The following is a 20029-nucleotide window of genomic DNA, read 5'->3' on the forward strand; positions in this document are numbered from 1 at the left end:
AACTGTTTCACTACCAAAGCCTACTATTTTTACATCATCTTCCAATATTAGGACGTTAAAGTAATTGCATGTTGCATTGGGACGCAAGACTGCAACTGAGACCTCTATATATTCGCAATTAAGACTAAGTTATAAACTAAAGAAATGGAAATTTGACGCGTATGATTCACACTTACGCACTGACTTATTACTAAAGGAGGCGTAGGTGGCCGCACACTTAAAACGTCAATTTCAACGCCAAGCTTATATATGTCCCAGTCGTTTGTTGCGTAAAGAGTATTTTTTTCTTTTTCAGCTGCCGCGCACCAGAAGCAAGAAGCCCAGTGAACTCCTTGTACGGGTGATTACTTCCAATTGTAGAGATAGTCAATATGACAGGCGGCTAGCCATGCTTATTTAACGACCAGGCAGTCTACGGCACTGTTGTGCAGGGGCGTACGTCACAGATAACGTTAGCCATGAGGTTAAGAAAAAGAAAAGTGCCGATGCAAAATAGTTTTTTGCGAGCAACGGCGTTCAGTCGAGTTCTCTTTCACAACTAGGGAAGCATTCATGCACTAATGGCTAATTATTAAATATGAATAAACATTTTTTAAAATTAAGGGTGTGATATCTTGTAGTTCAATTGTTATTTTGCCTTTAGGCATCCTATCCATTGAGTTTCCACGCGCGCGCTCCTGAGTAATTGCGTTTGAGTAACTCAGTTAATTTCCTGACTCGGAAGCCTTCTGTGGAAGTGGCGAGCTGTCGGTGTTAGTATTGGCTTGCACTGATCGCGAGCTGCTCCGTGACAGTCGCAGACTATACGCTACTGAAGCAGAAGATTGGCCTATAGTTGGTACACCATACGCTCGTACTTGGGATTTCTAAACAGTGCAAATGACAGAAGACCAGCGTCGTGTGACTATAGCGCTGGTCCCCGTGCGACCAGCGCCGTGTAACCGGGAGACCGGCGCTTTCTTCCTCTGGTCTCTCGTTGTCTGTGCGGTTTTGAAATCGCAAGCAGCTAACGCAGTGAACAGCCAGTAGCCGAGACAGGCTATAAGCGGAGTTACTTTCTTTAAATGTGTTTTGGAGCCAGTAGCATCGCGGAGCGTGTGCACGTGATCACGCGTCACGTTCCTTACTTCACTCACTACGAATGAAGCCAGAGAAAGTACTTACGCAGGACATAGCAGATTTAAAACTGAATGGGATGTTTTAGGGCGCAATGACAACGCTGATTACATATTTGACGCCCTTACAAATTAGGAAATCATCGCACTAGTATTATTTCTAAATTAATATCGCTAATTAGTATATTTCTTATTTTTATCGTATGTTATTATAATATTTTTATGGTAATTAGTATATCCTGGTCTCCGAAAGAAGACTGGTGTCCACGCATTGTACATCTCATAATAGGATACTGTAGCGGAGCTTTTCAAGTGCTCGACGTGCGTTTTCTGGCACAACCTGTACAAGGCGCTTTCAAAATGATTACAATAACAAGTATACAGCTTATCAAAACGCGTGCTGTTGATATGGCAGCTTTTCTAATTCCACACGTGATGAAGCATTCATTCTTTAGAGTTCGAAGATGCTGAGCTTATCGTTTTCTTTTCTCTCTGATTGCAGCCTTCAAATAAGAGTGGAGCTGGAAAATGGCTATCAAGTTCCGTGCAAGTTGGACGCAGGAAGCGCCATAAATCTTGTCCAATGCGCAAACTGCGGCTTTTACGCCCTTAAATGGACCAGACTAAGATGCAATGATAGCCTGTGTGAAGAATGCTTCATGAAATGCAAAGAGTACTTTTGTTCCTTCCACAAAGTCATGACTACAAACTTGCAGGTGATGCATGTCTTCTGTTGACTTCAGGATTTTAGTCAGTTTGCTTAAGAAAAAAAGGTGGTGGGGGATGGGGAGTTTCTGTATCGAAGACATTGAATGTACGCATACAAACACTAACAAATGCTTGACGATGTCTGTACCTCCTGTGATGTATAGTAAGCACGACATACGTGTCTGAGGTCACCCGATGCGGCAAACAACATTTAAACAAACTTGAATATTAACAGAATGAGAATATTGCACTTCCTTTTACGTTTCACGCATCAAATGAACAACTCCAAGGAACTAGAGGTACCAATAATTGTATTTTGACGCAAAAAAATATTAGAAGCGAGATACATAAGTACACGCTACAGAACGGCAAAAAATGTCCTGGAAAGGTGCTGCCAAGATTACCGTTATGGTTTTGCACTTAGAGGCGAATTTGTGTGATAGCTAGGATATTATGAACGTGTGTCTTCTTCAGTTCTGCGGTGCGGAGCGCTGCATAGAGAGAACTGAGTGAAGCGGGAAGTCTTTCCTAAAGAGCGAACTAAACCACATCATTTCTCACAGCAGAAAAGTTTCCCTGGCGAATGGCTAGCATGCAACTCCTGAAAAATGACGTCACACATAAAACGACGCACATGCACAAAAAATCCAACTTGCGAAAAGAAACACGCGCACTGCCGACCAAAGCTAATGAATGCCGTGTTCACAGCTAGATCAGCGTTGCTGCAAACCCTAACAATGTTTTGTAGCTCAAGGTGTGTTCGACGACATATTAGGTACAGAATCTTGCTTGGTACTCGAAATCATGAAAATTCAAAAGTTGCCAAAAGGAGCAAACAAAGCGTTGCAGTATGGCGCAATCAACAACTTGACAGAAATTGGTGGTGCCTACCTTATTTTAAAATGAAAGCAAGGAATAAGACAATACATATTCACTGAAAAATACAGCGGACGATTACACATGAGAAAATAATCGACGAAAAATATTGTCGGCCAGGAGACAAGACGGCAAGTTGCCTGGCGATGAGACATGAAACGGCCTACAAAAATATGCACTTATATTCCGATGCTGTCAAATTTGTTTGTATGTATCAAATAGAGACCACTTCCGCTGGCCTTGCGAGTTGGTGGCGCTTGTGTTCGCGCATTATAGTTTTTGACTGATACAAAGCTTAAAGCGTGGACATCAGCTGGTCCAGTAACTGCACCGTCAGAGGGCGTTTGCGGCGCGTCTGAGACGGGTCTGGGCGCGGCTAGGGGTTTTCCGGTCCACCATTTGATGTTATTTGTAGTAGCCATCACTCCCGCTCAGATGACCTCGCTTTTTTTCTGCATTTGCTTTTTGTTTAATTTTTGCCAGTACATTTCTTGTAATATTGCAATGAAGTGCGATCACGCATTCTTTTCAAAGCACTGAGCAGGGGTTGTATTCCGATTATTCACCGATGCGCAAACACTGAAGGAGTCGTAACGGTGCCTCTTCCAGCGAGCCTGCCGTTGCCTGAGTGGTAGTTTATGGCAAATAAAACATATTCGACTTCATCTTATTATTGGGATGTTGGGACACAAGCGCAACATTGTAATTTGGTACCGTCACACTATCATGGCAATCGAGTGTTAAGAAAAATAAGTACACCCGCAGTGGATGCTGCAAAAATGAAAAAAAAAAAAAAAACGTTCCGCATGGCTATCAGCGGAAGTGGTGGCTACTGCTGGAAGAGCAAAGGATGGAGAGAATCAGTTGTAGTGCAGTCAAATGTTTATTTAACATGTTCTTGAGCCTTCCAATTTTATTGCATTAATAGCAAAAATTCGTTTGAAGCAGTGTCATTTCTTGATTCCATGACAGCGAAAACTACGTGAAATTCTCTTTTTGAATTTTTTGCAGGCAAGGTCAGGAAGATGCGAGTATGCGGTGTTGAAAGACGTCCTCATCGAGTGCATATATTGCTCAGAATGGCAGGACGCAAATACCATTGCGGTACGAAAGCCTTTCATTTAGCTCAATAATGACCTTATTCTAGCTGCTCCTTACCAATTGTTACCAACTCCTTACCACATTGTTGATCATACATAATACACACACAACAGCTCTTTCAAACTAATAGAACGAAAAGAAAAAAAATTTTGGGCATTTACTTCGAATGTGTATTATGTCTAACAAAAACATACATAGCGACCACGACTCTTTTCTTGGATATTTTCTTAGATAATGTATGGTGGCAGGGCATTTACACAGCATACAACGAGTTCGTAATTAGTTTTTGTATATTACAGGTAATTTTGTAAACTTTTACACTTGATATCTGCACGCAAAAGTAAAGGCATGTTTGGTTGATGTTGATCAGCTTCACAGTAATATTTTAACGAGAGAGGCATTTGGGTTGCTCTGTGAGCAAAGCATATTAATTGTTGTATCATTTACGATACAGCATGCATTTATGGGCTCTCTTCTGGAGGAGCGTAGTTGTTTGTTGCCTCTCGAGAAAACAAATTTCCTGGAAAAATGTTATGTTGTCAGGCTGTACTTTTTCTTGGCACCACTAACTTCATCAATATGATGCAAAATGACAATGACATAGCAGTCTCGCGATAAACATAGGTTGCAGCCTGCCGTACTCCAAAGCTTATGACAACAGCAGCAAGAAAAGACTGACCGAGGAAGAGGGATTTTTTTTGGTTTCACTCCAGCTCCTAAAGATTACAAAATGAAAAATTTCATAGAAAAATAAGTGTTCTAAATGTTCGGGCTAAGATATTGGGGCCACCAAATAGTCAATGAACAATGCTATCTTCAAACTAAAAAAAAAAAAAAACTTTTTTGAGAGAACTGCCACAAATACGCCCAAATTTTTGGAGCGAAGTTCCCTGTTTTTTTTTTCGTTGGCCGAGTTCTTTTTTCCCGTGATTTCGGCAATTCAAACGCGTTTCTGTATAATCACAAATATATTCGCAACTGCACAGTATCTCATATATGACACATGACCAATTTCGCTTATAAAATCGCAACTAGAGCTGAGGTTTGTTAGACATTTTCGACCTGGACATGTTTAGCGTGTTTACCCTGAACTTGCTTAATTTTTTCACGAGAAGATAGAAAATTCATGTAGTGAGAGGTTAAGGAACGAACGTATCAGCTATAGAATAGGGTAATTAAATGATCACTTGCGGTGGCTATGTATCTACTGATTCTCGGTAATTATGTGCTGCTCATTGGTGGCCGTAGAAAGCCAGTGGATTTCGTGGTGGTTCTTGGCGGTAATGTGACAGCGCGCACGAAGTGGTTTACAGAAGAATTGTAGTTCTTTGTAAATTTTGTGCAGTGGTATTCGGAGTTGTCGCAGAGTCATTATTATAAGACTGAACCACTCCTCTCTATTTTTGAGACGACGTTGGCCGAGGTTTCAAAATAAGTTGAATATTGACAATGAGCACGCATAATAGTGACCAAGTTTAATTTTTTTGGTAGAACATGCAAATTATCAAAAAATGTTGAATACTCTGTGCAGCAGTAGCATATACTTGTTTGCAGGGCGAGGAGCACTGTTATAAAGGTTCACAGCTGCGTATTGTTGTTTCTGCATATAATTCTGCGCTGCCGTTGCTTTCACCCAGCCCAGCAAAGAGTAATCTCGGGCTAGTTGCTCATTAGTTGTAGTTTGCTGGGAGCGATGAGTAATTTTTCGTGATTTGCAATTTGAGCGTTCAGCAAATTGTTCATTCCAGGTAAAGAGAGCGCGCAAATGTTGTTTTTGAATACCTCATTTATTTACTCTTTGAGCTCAAGAGGAAGCTCTAGCTCGAGGTACAATCCGATTTTCCCATTAAAATATATGTAAAACGCAAAAATACTTCTATGAAGAAGCCACTGAACTGTTTGGCACGAAATCTGTTGCATTTGACACAGCAGGTGAAATTCTAGCTACAATAGGAAACACAATTTTATTCTTGAGCTGGAACGTTCCAAAAGAAATTCCCGGAAATTGTAAGAGTTTCAAAAACATTCAAGCACACATTTGCAAACACATCACTCTTCACAAAACAGGTACCGCAATTCTGTGAACTCCATTCGTTGAGCATCCAAAGCAGAAAAATTTGATATTTGGTTTTACACCTCACGGGAATTTGTTACAATTTTCACGAGGATTTTGGAAACTTCCTACTCATAAAAGCGGGATATATTTCTGAACGGTGTAAAATACGTAAGTTTTGTCTGCTTTAGGAGCAATATTAGGTTCACTGTACAAAATTTGGATATCGTTTCTTGTTGCTGTAATACGGTTATCAATTTGATGCTTAAGCTTTTTGAAATCTTGCGGATTGAAATAATTTTAGTAATTGGTAGCCTAAGGGAAAAAGCATTTTCCACTCTCACTAGATTTTAATTTTTTTAAATACAACAAGCCTTACCAAAATCAGTCAAAATGGTTTGTGAGAAAAACCGTTTCTTCTTTACCATGTGTTTAGACAGAAGTAGCCGAGCTAAAGCTTCCGAAGCCTGTGTTTGAAGCCGCATGAATATAATTTCCAGAACCACATTCAAAAGGAACATCGGAGCTTTTTTGTAGAAGGATCCAGTAGGAAGCCCAATGCAGTGCAGGTGAGCTATATATAAAACATACTCCAAAGTACACGAGAAGAATTTGGGAAGCGAGAGGCCTTGATTTTTGGTTTGTGTAGCTAAGAGACAATGAATGAACGTAGAAGCTTGCTTATGTTGTAGTGTATTTAATATCTAGTTATACAATAAATGTTTGCGTAAGAACTAGGCTATCTATCTGTACGCTAAGCGTGTTTATAAAGGAACTACTGAAGTGATACTATTGTCATAAATATTTCATCTATGAAGGCCACGTAATCTCTCAAGTTTATTGGCACTTGCGAATGACTTTCTTTCTGGACTTTGTCATTTGCGAAGGCAGCCAATATATAGTGTGTTTTTTAGCTGCGTCAAATTTTCAAAACTTGCCTGCAGCAGTGGGCCTCCGCGTGCGTGCGCGAGCTCACCGTGTCCTTCCTCCTCCCCTCCTCTCTCTATCTCATCTTTCTATTCCCTCTTTCCCGCCCCCAGAGTAGGGTAGCCAACCAGAATCATTTCTGGTTAACATCCCTGCCTTCTCTTTCTCTCCTCCTCCTGCCTGCAGCAGATAGCACAATTGGGAACATTGAATTAAATTACATGATGCGGCGGCTATTCCTTCGACTAGACATCAAAATGATTGATTGTATAATTACCATACTTAGACTAATTAACCTTTTAAATAATAATAGCACATATATTAATCTGCAAATTGTAGTTAGTGAGTTTGCAAAGCTTATGGACTTAGAACGAATTGTGAGAACGGCAGCGGTTTTAAGATTAGCGCAATCAAGCTTGCGGTAAAAGGGCACTGTTCCACTTACTTTTTTAAGAACACGCTATTTTATGCTTTGAAGCACACAAGTAACTGGAACCCGAATCTATTTCGTAGGACTCTTTGAAACTTTTTATCTCAAAACTAAGGTAGTTCTGAGAACTCGTTCCAAGTGCATGCGCCTTGCGAACTCTCCGGCTACAATTCGTAAATTTGAATACATGTGTCAAAGTATTTAACAAAAATGTAATTAGTGTAGTTATGTTAAATTACCAACCAAACATTTCGATTTCTCGTAGAAGTAATAGCCGCATTAATCGAGTAATTTAGCTCAATGGGTAAAATCCTGCCACAGGCAATTTATAAAGTTTGGTGCAGTAAAAAAAAAGCACCTGGTATATTCTAGCACGGCGTTAATAAATATAAACATACCGACAGTCAGTTTGTCCAGGATGCCAGTGGACAGACCACCTTAACGAGCGCTATAAAACATGTGTTTCAGCACGTGCAATAGGCCCAAAATTATACTTCCACTTGGTTATGTGAGAAAGAGTGCCATAACTACATACCGTAAAAAAAAAAAACGCTATTTGCACAACGTGGCCATATCTGGTCATCCATATACGTTTATTAGAAAATGCGAACGGTGTCAGGGTTTTGAGATAATTTAGAAAGAAAGGATTGTTTGTTAAAGTGAATATCTGTCCACTGCCATGTATACTATTTAGCAATGGCATATCACTATAAAGAATATAAACGCTTTTGGACTCATGAACTTATGAAATTGCTTGCAGTTGTGAATTTCATGCGACTAGCTTAAATGGGGACATACAAATTCCTGAATGAGATAAGGGGTATATTGACACTGTGCCTAAGAATTGTGAAATTACCTATTGCTGTGGCGTTTACTAATCATTTTCTTGCTTGTTTTCTTGAACAAAGAACCAGACAGAACTCTGCAACAGCAAGGTTCTCGATGGTCACATGCTCCCGAGTTCTAATGGCAGGACTACGGAATTACTGAAGCCGCGACAACCAATGGCTCCTCAACGTGTCGGCGATACTAAAACGGTACTGACACTCACACACAATACTCGAGGCCCGGTGATATTGAAGTTCGCGTTGACATAAAAAATGGCATATTAGGTGACTAGATTTTTGCTTAGCTCTAATATATGTGCGCCTGTGTGTTGAGGCGAGCCCATATGATAAATGTTCATGCTAGAACTGGTAAGCAAGACAAGAAAGTTAGAAAACAATCTCAAGGTTGATGGCAATACTGTTGTTGCAGAGCGCTCTTTGCTAGCTAATTGAGCAGAGATGCTAGAACTAGAAACATCAAAGTTAAATACCTGCTTGATTTACGACAGAAAGGAACGGTGACGTGATATCGGTCGTGGCCGATGCTCGTTGATGCAGCCCACCCTGCGCATTTTTTCCACATCTAGCTTACCCTTTAAGCACAAGCCGTGGGCATGATTACACTGGAAGATGACGTCATTCGAATCACTACGACAAGATGACGAACATGGAATGACCAGGAGGACATGAGAACACCAGAATGGTCACAACTAGGGGCATAAATATAGGAGTGCCTTCCTTTGTGTGATCTATTTGGCAAGACAACAGCCAGCCAACCAGCCAGCCAGGAGCAGCAGGAGCGGGAAAGTCGAAGGAAAAGGCAGAGATTGCTTTGCCTCAAAAAGACAGCAGACTTCAACATTTCCTTTGGTACAGAACTCATTTACCGCGACTGCAGTATTCACGTCAGTGAAGACCAGCAAGGACTCAGTGATTACAGGGCAGCTTGTTAGGGGGAAGGTTGCGGTTGTATATAAACCATTAAATTCTAATAACAACCAAAAATATTGAATATATTAGGTGAAAGATAATTATAATTTTGTGATAGCACAAAAAAAATTGTGTTCTTACATTTCTTCTTTCGGATAAGCGGAACTTCATTTCTCTACAACAAAGTAATGCATGCTGTGCAATTCGAGCTATGTGCATGGACAGCACTGTCAGAATGCCGCTGTCAAAGAAAACTTCTTTTCAGTTCAAATGAATAGTCTTATAAAGCCTTTTATTTGCAGTTGTTGTGATGTTTTATTTCTGTCCGCCATGGTTGAGCATTTAGCTCTTTAAATATAGTTTATTTAAGTACTGTTAGTGCATCGTGTGTATCTTTATTTTTGTGAAGCACTCACATGCCTATGTTTGCATCGTTGAATAGGCCATCATCGAAACACCTACCTGCCCGACGTGACTGCAACGCGGAAATTGAGACGAACTCAAAATTTGAGGATTCCTAACGTCAGTTTTTCAATTTGGCTTTTGTGTAAATCATTCATTATTTACGCCGCAGATGAGGAGGCAGTTGCTGTGTTAAAGGCAGCATGCTTTTAAGACTCCATGACTCGTTTCGAAGGTCCCACCTGGGACCTTCAAAAAGACTTTGAGGCTAAAACCTCTACTACAGGTGACGTCATGAGCGAAATTGTGTAGTCTCCTACAAGACCTCGGCAATTTCATTTTCTTTGCATATGTGCAGTATTGATGTTTAGGTAACTTTGAATATTGTAATGCAAACCCAGTTTCGAGCACTTAACTGCTGTTGCACTAACGCAGTAACATAGTAGTTCATTTTTGCTGTAGGTTACGTGTTCATTATTAAGGAAATCGGTGCAAGCTTTAGGCACAGCGTTTCAAGCAACAGGCTTAACCTTAGACCTTTCTTGCAAATGTTAGAGCCAGCACTATGGGGTGGCAATAGAGGGCGCTTTTGGTTTGTCTCGTTTTAACAGGAGCCCGAGAAAACCTCCCGAGACCGTATCATGCAATGCGAAAATTACAAAAGAGCAGCGCCGGTGACTGATTTCGAGTCACAGTGTTCAGAACTATGTGAAGCGGAACATCGCAACGAAAGCGTAGCAAATCTAGGGTAAGTCTTCGCACGTAGATATAGAACTGCTTTATTTGGCGCAATAGTTATTACCGCTTGCTGCATTGGTTTATAATGAACAGAGATGGGGGGGGGGTGGGGATGGCAGCTACAGGAATCGGCGAGACAGAGAATGACTCGTAAAAATATCTATGAGTCGTAGTCCTGTCTTAATGTTCCTTTTTTGCGTATAGTGGTCCTGCTGGCAAGCTTTCATAATTTGGTTGGTTGCAATAATTTCATTGAGTTCACAATTATCAATGCGAGATTCTGCAAAATAGCGCCCATCTGCGGGCGTGTTACTGTCTACAGTGTTATGAACATTGAAGGGATACTCCTGGACGTGAGGTCAAACGAGAGGTTTCTTAAAACAATAACGCCATTATGGACATGCAACTTAAAGAATCAAGCTATAATGATTCTCGAATAACTAAGCAGGCAGTGCTAAAAGGAGACATAGTTAAGGCGGGCGGACGTCCTGCCTAATTTACGACACTGAAAATGCTGTAAATCAAAAGACCACATTTTATAGTTATAGAATCGAGCATGCTTTTCGTGATTTAAGGAGCAATTCATTCGTGAATGTAGCAGCACTCTGAAGTTAAACATTGGTATCAGCGATGCACAGTTCCACCACGTGACCATACATTGCAGTACGCATGTCGGATGTTAAGTGCATCAGTAACAGTGCATTCGCCTTCTTTTGCAACTGTTCGTGCTGTTTTCTATGGGTATCACGTGTTATGTTGTAACGATACACGTGTATAAGTGGCACTGCTTTTGCTGCAAATAGTCAAACGGCTGAGCCGCGGTGTCCTTCATTGCGTGACGGCGCACAGAAGTGAATTTTTACACGTGCAAATTCGCGAGGATGTGACCGAGTTTCGTGGTTTCCATGTGAAATACCATATACCATCGATTCATTCTCCCGTAGACTTGTTTCAGCACTACCGGAACAGAACTACTGGCATGCGATATGAGCATGGAAGCCAAGTTGCACTGCATAGTTTATACAAAATACACATGAAAAAAAAAAAAACAGACAAACAAGATGATTTGCATCTCCGTGTTTTACTTCGTTTGTGTTTCGTATAAAATATGCAGAGCTACTTGAGCTTTTATGCTGTAGAACAAACACACAGCCGTTTATGTGCGACCACTTGATACATGCCGAGGCCAACAGGAAAATACAATGGGAAGATGGCGTCGGTTGCTCCCTGCGACCGCGTGCTTGATACTTACTGCTTTGCGTACTTTTACGCCCTGAACTCGTCCATGTGATTGGCAGTAATGGAAGGTGGAATGTCGATAAAGGGAACGTTTTGATAAGGGAAGTTGTCTATATCAGGGCGTCGTTGAAGAATCATAGCAGATGACAGGGTTCCGAAATCAAACGAGGGCGCGTGGCTACGGCAGTGAGCCGAAATGCGGATAACGTGTAAATGCGTCGCTTTGCTTTCGAAAACGTGGCGTGGTTAAACTGAACCTGGCTTCATCTGCCTTCTACTAATGCAGTCTGAGAGGAAAGAACAAACACAGGTAACTGTTATTGAGAAAGTAATTCAGCAGTTCAGGTAGTATGAACCGTATTATCATCGACATAATAAACAAACAAAAATTTACATTTAATGGCTCTGGCTGCACTTGTCGTTAAATTCTTTGTGATTTTTTAGCAGTAGTAGTGGTAGTAGTAGTAGTAGTAGTAGTAGTAGTAGTAGTAGTAGTAGTAGTAGTAGTAGTAGTAGTAGTAGTAGTAGTAGTAGTAGTATGGCACGAATCGCTGCCGCGCTTCTCTATCACAGTTTACAGCATATGCATATCAGGATGCGAATTACAGATGGAAAAGTTCCAATTAAAATTGTTCCACATCATTTTCCACGTTACCACTACAGGATTGGACACTCTGGACTGTAAGCTTTCAATACCATTGAAACATTCGTACCATAAACGTTGGTTGTTGGTCCGTTTAACGGTTACACCAATCACGCTTCAATGAGAACTTTTGTGAAGATTCAACGAATCGTAGCATTTATTTGTGGCTACCACCAAGAAATACTGTGCGTTTTCGAAATATTTCACACGCTCACAAATTACAGATATATTTGGCATTTATTATGACGTTTATGTGACAGACGGTCGAATGTTATTGTGTCAGAGGGTTCTGAGCCTTTGTTTGCAAGATTACTACTGCAAATATAGACCACACTGCAAAAGGCAAACCTGAAAGCAGCTCTCTTTCTTTTGTTGGGTTGTAGAGTAAAGCAAGAAGAGGATGACCGGAGCGAAGACAAAAAGCTAGATGATGATATCCAAGAAGTCAAGGCCGCAATAAGAGTGAGTTGCGATGCATCTTATTCGCCAAATCGAGGTTAATATCTCGACGCACCTGCTAAATTGTAGCTTATAAACATGTTGGTTAATATGTTGCGTAGTATATTAATACATTTTCGAACATATTCTGGAAAAAGGATAAAAAATTAACATTCAATATTGCTACGATACGGGAGGACGATTGAAAGTGAAGGAAGACGACGTGAGTTCGGACTGTGACATCATCGGTCCCTAGGCCTCTCGCATCCATCATTTTCATTAATAAACGCATCTCTCCGTAACAGTATTGGTCGAGGTGCTGGGTAACGAAGAGAAGTCCAGGACGAACGACCACGGAAGCGCAACATCTGAAAATACGCCGAAGCCGCCGCCTGGCCGGACTACCACCGCTTCCAATGGACACGGTTCCTAACGGTGACAACGCGCTGACTTCGTCTGGCGCAACGTGGCAACATTACATGGCGCCACGGACCTTCGCCGGAAAGGTCGGAGAAGACGTTGAAGAGTGGCTGAACCACTACAGTCGGGTGAGTCGATACAACCGTTGGAATTCGGACACCCGGCTGACCAACGTGCCATTGTTTCTAGAAGGCACGGCGCTCGTGTGGTTTGAAAACCACGAAGAAACTCTAGCAACATGGGCAGACTTCGTGGATGAAGTAAAGAGCTGCTTTGGGGACCCATCTTTGAAGAAGAAGCGCTCTGAGCAGACTTTGATGCAGCGTGCTCAAGTGCCAGGCGAGACTTGCACAATTTACATTGAAGAAATCTTGAAATTGTGCAAGTCTGTAGACCCTCGCATGAAAGAAGAAGACAAGGTCGGACATCTTCTGAAAGGGATTGCCGAGGACGTCTACAACTTCCTCATAGGAAAGGACACCTTGGAGTCTGTCGCCGACGTAATCAAACATTGTCGCACGTTTGAGACTCTCAAGGCTAAGCGCATTACACCTAAGTTTGGTAGACTCGCCAACGTCACCACCGTTGCGAGTGTTGACGTCGGTCCTATACCACCCTGCGATCTCGCGTCAACGATACGACAAATCGTACGCGAAGAACTTGATCGACGTGAAGCTGTCGCCGCGACAAGACCACGCGTCAGCGATGCCTATTTGCCTTACGACGCAACGTGTGCGTCCGTTCATGCCACGGGGCATGACGATGCGCCTCGATCACGAGCACCGGAACGACCAACCTACGACTTACATCGTCGTGATGGCCCGCAGCACGCCTTCAACCAACCACGTACCATGGCGTCATCGTGGGACGATCATCACGAATACACAGAGCCTAGTGGAAGGTTTCGTGATTTGCGTGAGGCACCTGTGTGCTTCCAGTGCGGTGTCCGTGGACACGTGGCTCGATTCTGCCCTGAGCGCCGTCGCGGACAACCACGGTTTTACGAGAATCCGCCGGCGTCTCCTCGACGGAACAATCGGCCCGGTAGTGCTCGCTGGACAAGGGACACGTACTTCGGAAATAGTTTCCAGCAGAACTCCCGTGGTGACACGTTCATGGGCAACAACTACCGACAGAACACCCGCAGCGACTCGCCCGCCTCCGTACGAAGCTTGACGCCCCCAACTGCACGCCGGCGCCGTTCTCCATCGCCTGGTCGCCGTGTCACTTCCCCACCGCCGGGAAACTAGGTGGTGCGGCCGATGGAGGTGAGGTCGCCGAACATTTGTCACAACACACACGCATGCCTCCACCAGTTTCGATGATGCAGAACAAGGTTCACGTCCTCGTAGACGGACTTCCGACGATGGCTTTGATAGACACTGGAGCAGCTGTTTCGGTTATGAGTTTAAATTTTAAATCACGGCTAGGACCCAAAGTGATGTTTTGCTGGGACAACTGTGCCACATTCCGTGCAGTGAGTGGGGAGTCGCTGTACCCTGTCGGGATGTGTGTTGCGAGTGTAACTTTAGGCCACAGAGTGTTCAAGGTGGAATTTGCTGTTCTGGCTAGCTCCACGCACGACGTAATCTTGGGGATCGACTTTCTACGAGAGTGCGGCGCCACTGTGGATTGCGGCGCTGGTGAAATTTTGTTATCCGCTTTTACTGAGGGGTCTCCGCGCTGTCATGGTACCCTCGCCGTCACTGACGATATTTGCTTGCCGCCCCAGTCGATCAAGATAGTGCCCGTTGATACCCCTGCTGTAGACGCTGGGACGTTTGATGTCCTTGTGGAGCCGGTCCCCCTCAACTGCGTCAAGAAAAATGTGCTCGTGCCTCGTTGCGCAATTTCTATTACCGATGGGCGATCCTCATTATGGGTGCTGAATTGTTCTAGTGAGCCTGTCGTGCTACCCAGTAGAATGCGGCTTGCCCTCTTCGAACAAAATGCGAGCAGTCGTTGTATCGCAGCTTTAAGCAACGAAACAGTAGACCACGTGGCTGTCACTCACCCTACAGAGGACAAGTTTCTGGCTATGGTCAACAAGTCGTTGCCGTCAGAGAAGCGCCGAGCCTTGGTCCACGTCCTGGCCAAGCATGCCGCAGTCTTTGATTTTGCGCAGAGCGAGGAACAATTTAATGTGCCAGAGTCACGTACTCGTCACGTGATTGACACGGGATCTGCTCATCCTATCCGGCAGAAACCGTTCCGTGTCTCACCTGCAGAGCGCAAAATCATTGCTCAACAGGTGGAAGAAATGCTCAAGAAGAAGGTCATTCAGGAGTCATGCAGCCCTTGGGCTGCACCTGTGATCCTTGTAAGGAAGAAAGACGGTTCTTGGAGATTATGTGTGGATTACCGACGTCTCAACTCTATCACCAAAAAGGATGTATACCCGCTTCCCAGGATTGATGACGTAATTGACTGCTTGCATTCTGCCTCGTACTTCTCCTCCGTGGATCTAAGGTCCGGTTATTGGCAAATTCCCATGCATTCGGATGACAAGGAGAAAACGGCCTTTGTAACCCCAGATGGTCTGTTTGAATTCAATGTAATGCCGTTTGGCTTGTGTAACGCCCCAGCCACGTTTGAGCGCTTCATGGATACTATTCTGCGTGGACTGAAGTGGGAAATTTGTCTATGTTATCTTGATGACGTTGTAATTTTTGGCCGTACATTTGAGGAGCACAATCGCCGTCTTGACATCGTTCTTACATCTCTTGAGAGAGCTTCACTCACCTTGAATTCTAAGAAGTGTCACTTCGGAAACCGTGAGACTCTGGTTCTTGGTCATCTTGTCGACAAGCACGGCGTTCGGCCTGACCCTCAAAAGGTCGCTGCAGTTAGCAGCTTCAAACAACCGCAGTCACTACGAGAGTTGCGAAGTTTCTTGGGCTTGTGCTCGTACTTCCGTCGCTTCGTGCCTAAATTTGCCGACCTGGCTTACCCCCTGACATGTCTACTCAACAAGGACGTGCCTTTTCAGTGGTCAGCAGAATGCGAGTCATCATTTAAGCAGCTCAAGTTCGTACTGACCTCAGGGCCCTTACTTCGCCACTATGACCCATCTGCTGCAACCGAACTTCACACCGACGCCAGTGGTATAGGCCTCGGGGCCGTCTTGGTTCAACGGCATGACACCATAGAACATGTGGTTGCCTATGCCAGTCGTTGTTTAAGTAAACCTGAGCGCAACTATACGGTGACGGAGCAAGAATGTCTCGCGGTCGTCTTCGCTGTCCACAAGTTTCGCCCGTATATCTACGGACGCCGATTCTCAATTGTCACCGACCATCACTCGTTATGTTGGCTCACCGGACTACGCGACCCATCCGGCCGTCTTGCTCGTTGGGCCATAAGATTACAAGAATATGACTTTGAAGTGTGTTACAAGAGCGGTCGTCGTCACGCTGACGCTGATTGTTTATCAAGGCTTCCCCTTTCGACGACCGAGTGTGACGCAGACAATTTCGATGAATACCTAGCAGTTGTTGACCCTCTATTTCCTGACCTTACCACCTTTCGCACGGAGCAACGCAGCGACACCAGTCTGGCTCCTCTATTTATCTCCGAAGCGAACGGTCAACGCCGTTACGTTGTAAAGGATGGCATTCTTTACAAGCAAAATTATTCTGGCAAGGGTGCCCGTTTGCTTCTAGTCGTGCCGACAAGCTTGCGACGTGATGTGCTACAAGTAATGCACGATGACCCTACATCTGGACATATGGGATTTTCCAGGACGTTTCAGCGCACACAAGAACGTTTCTTCTGGCCAAAGATGCGCCAAAGTGTAGCAGCGTACGTTGCGAGCTGTGAACTGTGTCAACGCTACAAGCGCCCAACTAGCGGCCCTCCCGGACTTCTGCATCCCATCACGCCCCCTGCTTCACCGTTTGAGGTAGTTGGTGTTGACCTGCTCGGCCCTCTGCCGCGATCAACGACAGGCAACCGATGGATTATAGTATGCGTCGATCACCTGACACGCTATGCAGAAAGTGCGGCGATTCGTGTAGCAACGGCCGCTGAAGTTTCACACTTCATGCTCTCATTCGTCATTTTACGCCATGGATCCCCTCGTGTTATTATCAGTGATCGTGGCCGGCAATTTGTTGCCGATGTGGTTGAAGAGCTTCTCCGGCTTTCGACGTCTCATTTTCGTCACGCCACGCCGTACCACCCACAGACTAACGGCTTAACTGAACGGACCAACAGAACTCTCATCAACATGCTTGCGATGTATGTTGATTCCGCTCACAAATCTTGGGACACTGTGTTGCCTTTCATAACTTTCGCCTACAATACCGCAAAACACGAAACCACCGGATACAGCCCATTCTATCTCCTATACGTCCGCCAACCGCGTACAGCTCTCGATTCTATCCTTCCGTTCTCCGAAACCGCCGAAACTTCTCTGGCCGAAACACTTTGCCGCGCAGAAGAGGCCCGGCGCATCGCCCGCCTTCGGACTTTTGCCTCCCAAGAACGCTCTAAAACCCGTTATGACGAGCGCCATCAGCACGTATCGTACGAGAAAGGTGATTTGGTGTGGCTATGGACGCCACTTCGGAAGCGCGGCCTATACGAAAAGTTCTTGGCCCGTTACACCGGCCCCTTTGTCGTTATGGCACGTCTCAGTGATGTCACGTACGTGATTTGTCGACTCTTGTCTACTGGCCGCCGCTCAAGCAAGACCAACGTCGTCCATGTCGCCCGTCTTAAACGTTTTCACCACCGGAACTCCAACTGACTCGGCCGGTGGGCATCGTCTGCAAAGGGGGGAATTGCTACGATACGGGAGGACGATTGAAAGTGAAGGAAGACGACGTGAGTTCGGACTGTGACATCATCGGTCCCTAGGCCTCTCGCATCCATCATTTTCATTAATAAACGCATCTCTCCGTAACAATATGTATAGACTTCGTAGTACTGATACCAAACAGTTCGAAGAGACACATGGAGATATGAAGATGTTAAGTAAAAAGTTTATGTACGAATATTACTCTCTACGTTAACATCAGTTTATATACTTTGTAGAGATATGTTCAAATAATGAAGCTTATCTGCTTGCATTTTGCGATTAATTGTGTAATCAAACTGAATTTAACTGTGCAGGTGGCTGTTAGGTTTCAAGGACACAATTAGGTGAACGAACGTTGCGTTGACACATGCCTCTCCAAATGTAACAAAAAAAAAAGAAAATCAATGCGATAATGATTGACCAGCAACTGAACGTTTGCGTGCATAAAAGAAAGCACGGAAATTTTACGTCGCTTTTATGCCACCACTAGCATATTAGGCAGAATTGTTGCTTTGGTATTTCTTACGTGGTATTATTGAATCACGATTGCGCATTGAAGTTCTGTCTCATTTTTACCATTTGAAATTTGAAAGTATGGGTATGCATTTTATTTAAATAATATGTTTACAGAAAATTTGTTGTGTCACCATATGAATTGTATTTTCAACTCATGTTGAAATAGAAATGAAATTGTATTTTCAACTCATGTTGCATAGAAATTCCAGAAGGTGATCACGCCGACTTCAATATTGTACATTTTGTTGAAACCTGTCAGCAGTGAAGAATCTTGTGACGACACCTTCGAGCTGGTGCGGAGCCGCAAAGCAAAGAGAAGGTTTGTCAGCACATCATCAAATTCGAGTGCGTCCACCATGAGGTCATCACGGATTACCGAGGTACTCACCATCCTTTTCACGCCAGTTCTCGCCACGGACAACCTGAGATGCCTCAACAGGCAAGCAGTGTCTACACATCTAGAGGCACTGGTCCCGAATGAAATCAAGGACATCAGAGTAAACACCCGTAAGAACGTCGTAGCGATCGACGTAGAACATGCGGCTGCGTTAGATTATTTGCGCAAGGTCACGGAACTTGACGGGATTAAAGTCCACCCTCATATTCCGCTGGGAAAAGAAAGCAGTACTGGCGTTATTTATGATGTCGACGAAACCATTGCCGACACCGATTTGTCGATCTTAATCAAGACGGCTACAGAAAACACCGTCATCGCAAACGTTTTTCGTCTCGGCACGTCACGGTGTGTGAAGATCATATTTAAGGCCGAATCCCTACCAACACACGTAAAAGTGGGCCACTTCCGACACGCAGTTCGGCCTTTTGTACCAAAACCACTACAGTGCTGGAAGTGCATGAAGTTAGGCCATGTGAGTAGTGTGTGCAAAAACATTTCCGTGTGTTCTCGATGCACGGGGCCACACACCACTGACACGTGCGAGGCCAGTGTGCTGAAGTGCACAAACTGCAGCGGCCCTCATGATGCATCCTCAAAGGAGTGCCCCTTAATTCGAAAGGAAATGGCAATTTTAAAGAAAATGGTTAGAGACCACTCGTCTCACCGAGAAGCGGCAGCATCTATTAAGCGACGAAGATCACGTCGCCGACGCCGTTCAAGAACCTCCAAAGCCTCTGTACCACGCGAGCCACGTACATCACCACCCCCTCTCCCGCCCAGGCCAAACGCAGTCAGCTCTAAGGACAAAGGAGCTTCGAACAACACGGCAGCTGACGCTTGGCCTGTACTCCCGATGCTACATGCACCTACGGAGCGGGAACAGACATCTACAGCAAGGGACACCTCGTCTGTTCCTGATAAATTGACGGACCAGGATCAACAAATTGTCGTTATGCTCAGCTCTCTGGTGAGTGCTCTTCGTGTTCTTCTGGACAAGCTGCAGACACCAACAGCTAGAAGTGCATTGCAAGTGCTGGATGCCATCAATCCGGTTCTCGCAAGCCTTCAGAAGTCGAGTGCTTGAAAACTTATATAGTGGAACCATGGCTCCTCGACAACAGCAGCGATCGTTCCGGGATGATGTCAGAAGCGCCTCCATATTACAGTGGAAATTACAGGCCTGAGGTCATGTATTTCGGATTTCCGGCAGTTCGTGTTTGAAAACCGCTTTCCTGTACTGGTCATCTGTGAACCGAATTTATCAACTACCTTGAGACTATCAGGATATGAACCTTTCGTTTCAACCACTTGTGCCCGAAGTAGTAAGGTTCTGGTTTACATTCGCAAGGACCTTACGTATTTCGCCCAGCCCGTACCTCCACACGACGATAACCAATATGTCTGTGTTACGGTGAAAAAGAAGAGACTGTCTTTTACACTTATGGCGTCTACCTTTCCCCAACAGTCC

General features: G+C 44.3%; 1 protein-coding gene across 13 annotated transcripts in view; it reads left to right on the forward strand.

Moving 5' to 3' along the window:
* LOC119463883 (uncharacterized) overlaps positions 1 to 20029 on the forward strand; it is a 119662-nt gene that overhangs the window by 23471 nt on the left and 76162 nt on the right. For 3 of the 13 annotated variants that reach the window (XM_049655518.1, XM_049655516.1, XM_049655514.1), the window contains 5 exons: positions 1618 to 1831; positions 3711 to 3803; positions 6354 to 6422; positions 8119 to 8247; positions 9981 to 10117. The exons of 6 other annotated variants lie outside the window; for them this stretch is intronic. In XM_049655518.1, coding sequence (XP_049511475.1) covers positions 1618 to 1831; positions 3711 to 3803; positions 6354 to 6422; positions 8119 to 8247; positions 9981 to 10117 — 642 coding nt within the window. Of the gene's footprint in view, positions 1 to 295; positions 341 to 1617; positions 1832 to 3710; positions 3804 to 6353; positions 6423 to 8118; positions 8248 to 9980; positions 10118 to 12372; positions 12452 to 20029 lie in introns of all 13 variants that reach the window. 4 more of the 13 variants (XM_049655515.1, XM_049655517.1, XR_007463177.1 and 1 more) reach the window with 4 other exon arrangements.

The sequence above is a fragment of the Dermacentor silvarum genome, chromosome 9, assembly GCF_013339745.2.
Source record: "Dermacentor silvarum isolate Dsil-2018 chromosome 9, BIME_Dsil_1.4, whole genome shotgun sequence".
Classification (NCBI taxonomy): domain Eukaryota; kingdom Metazoa; phylum Arthropoda; class Arachnida; order Ixodida; family Ixodidae; genus Dermacentor; species Dermacentor silvarum.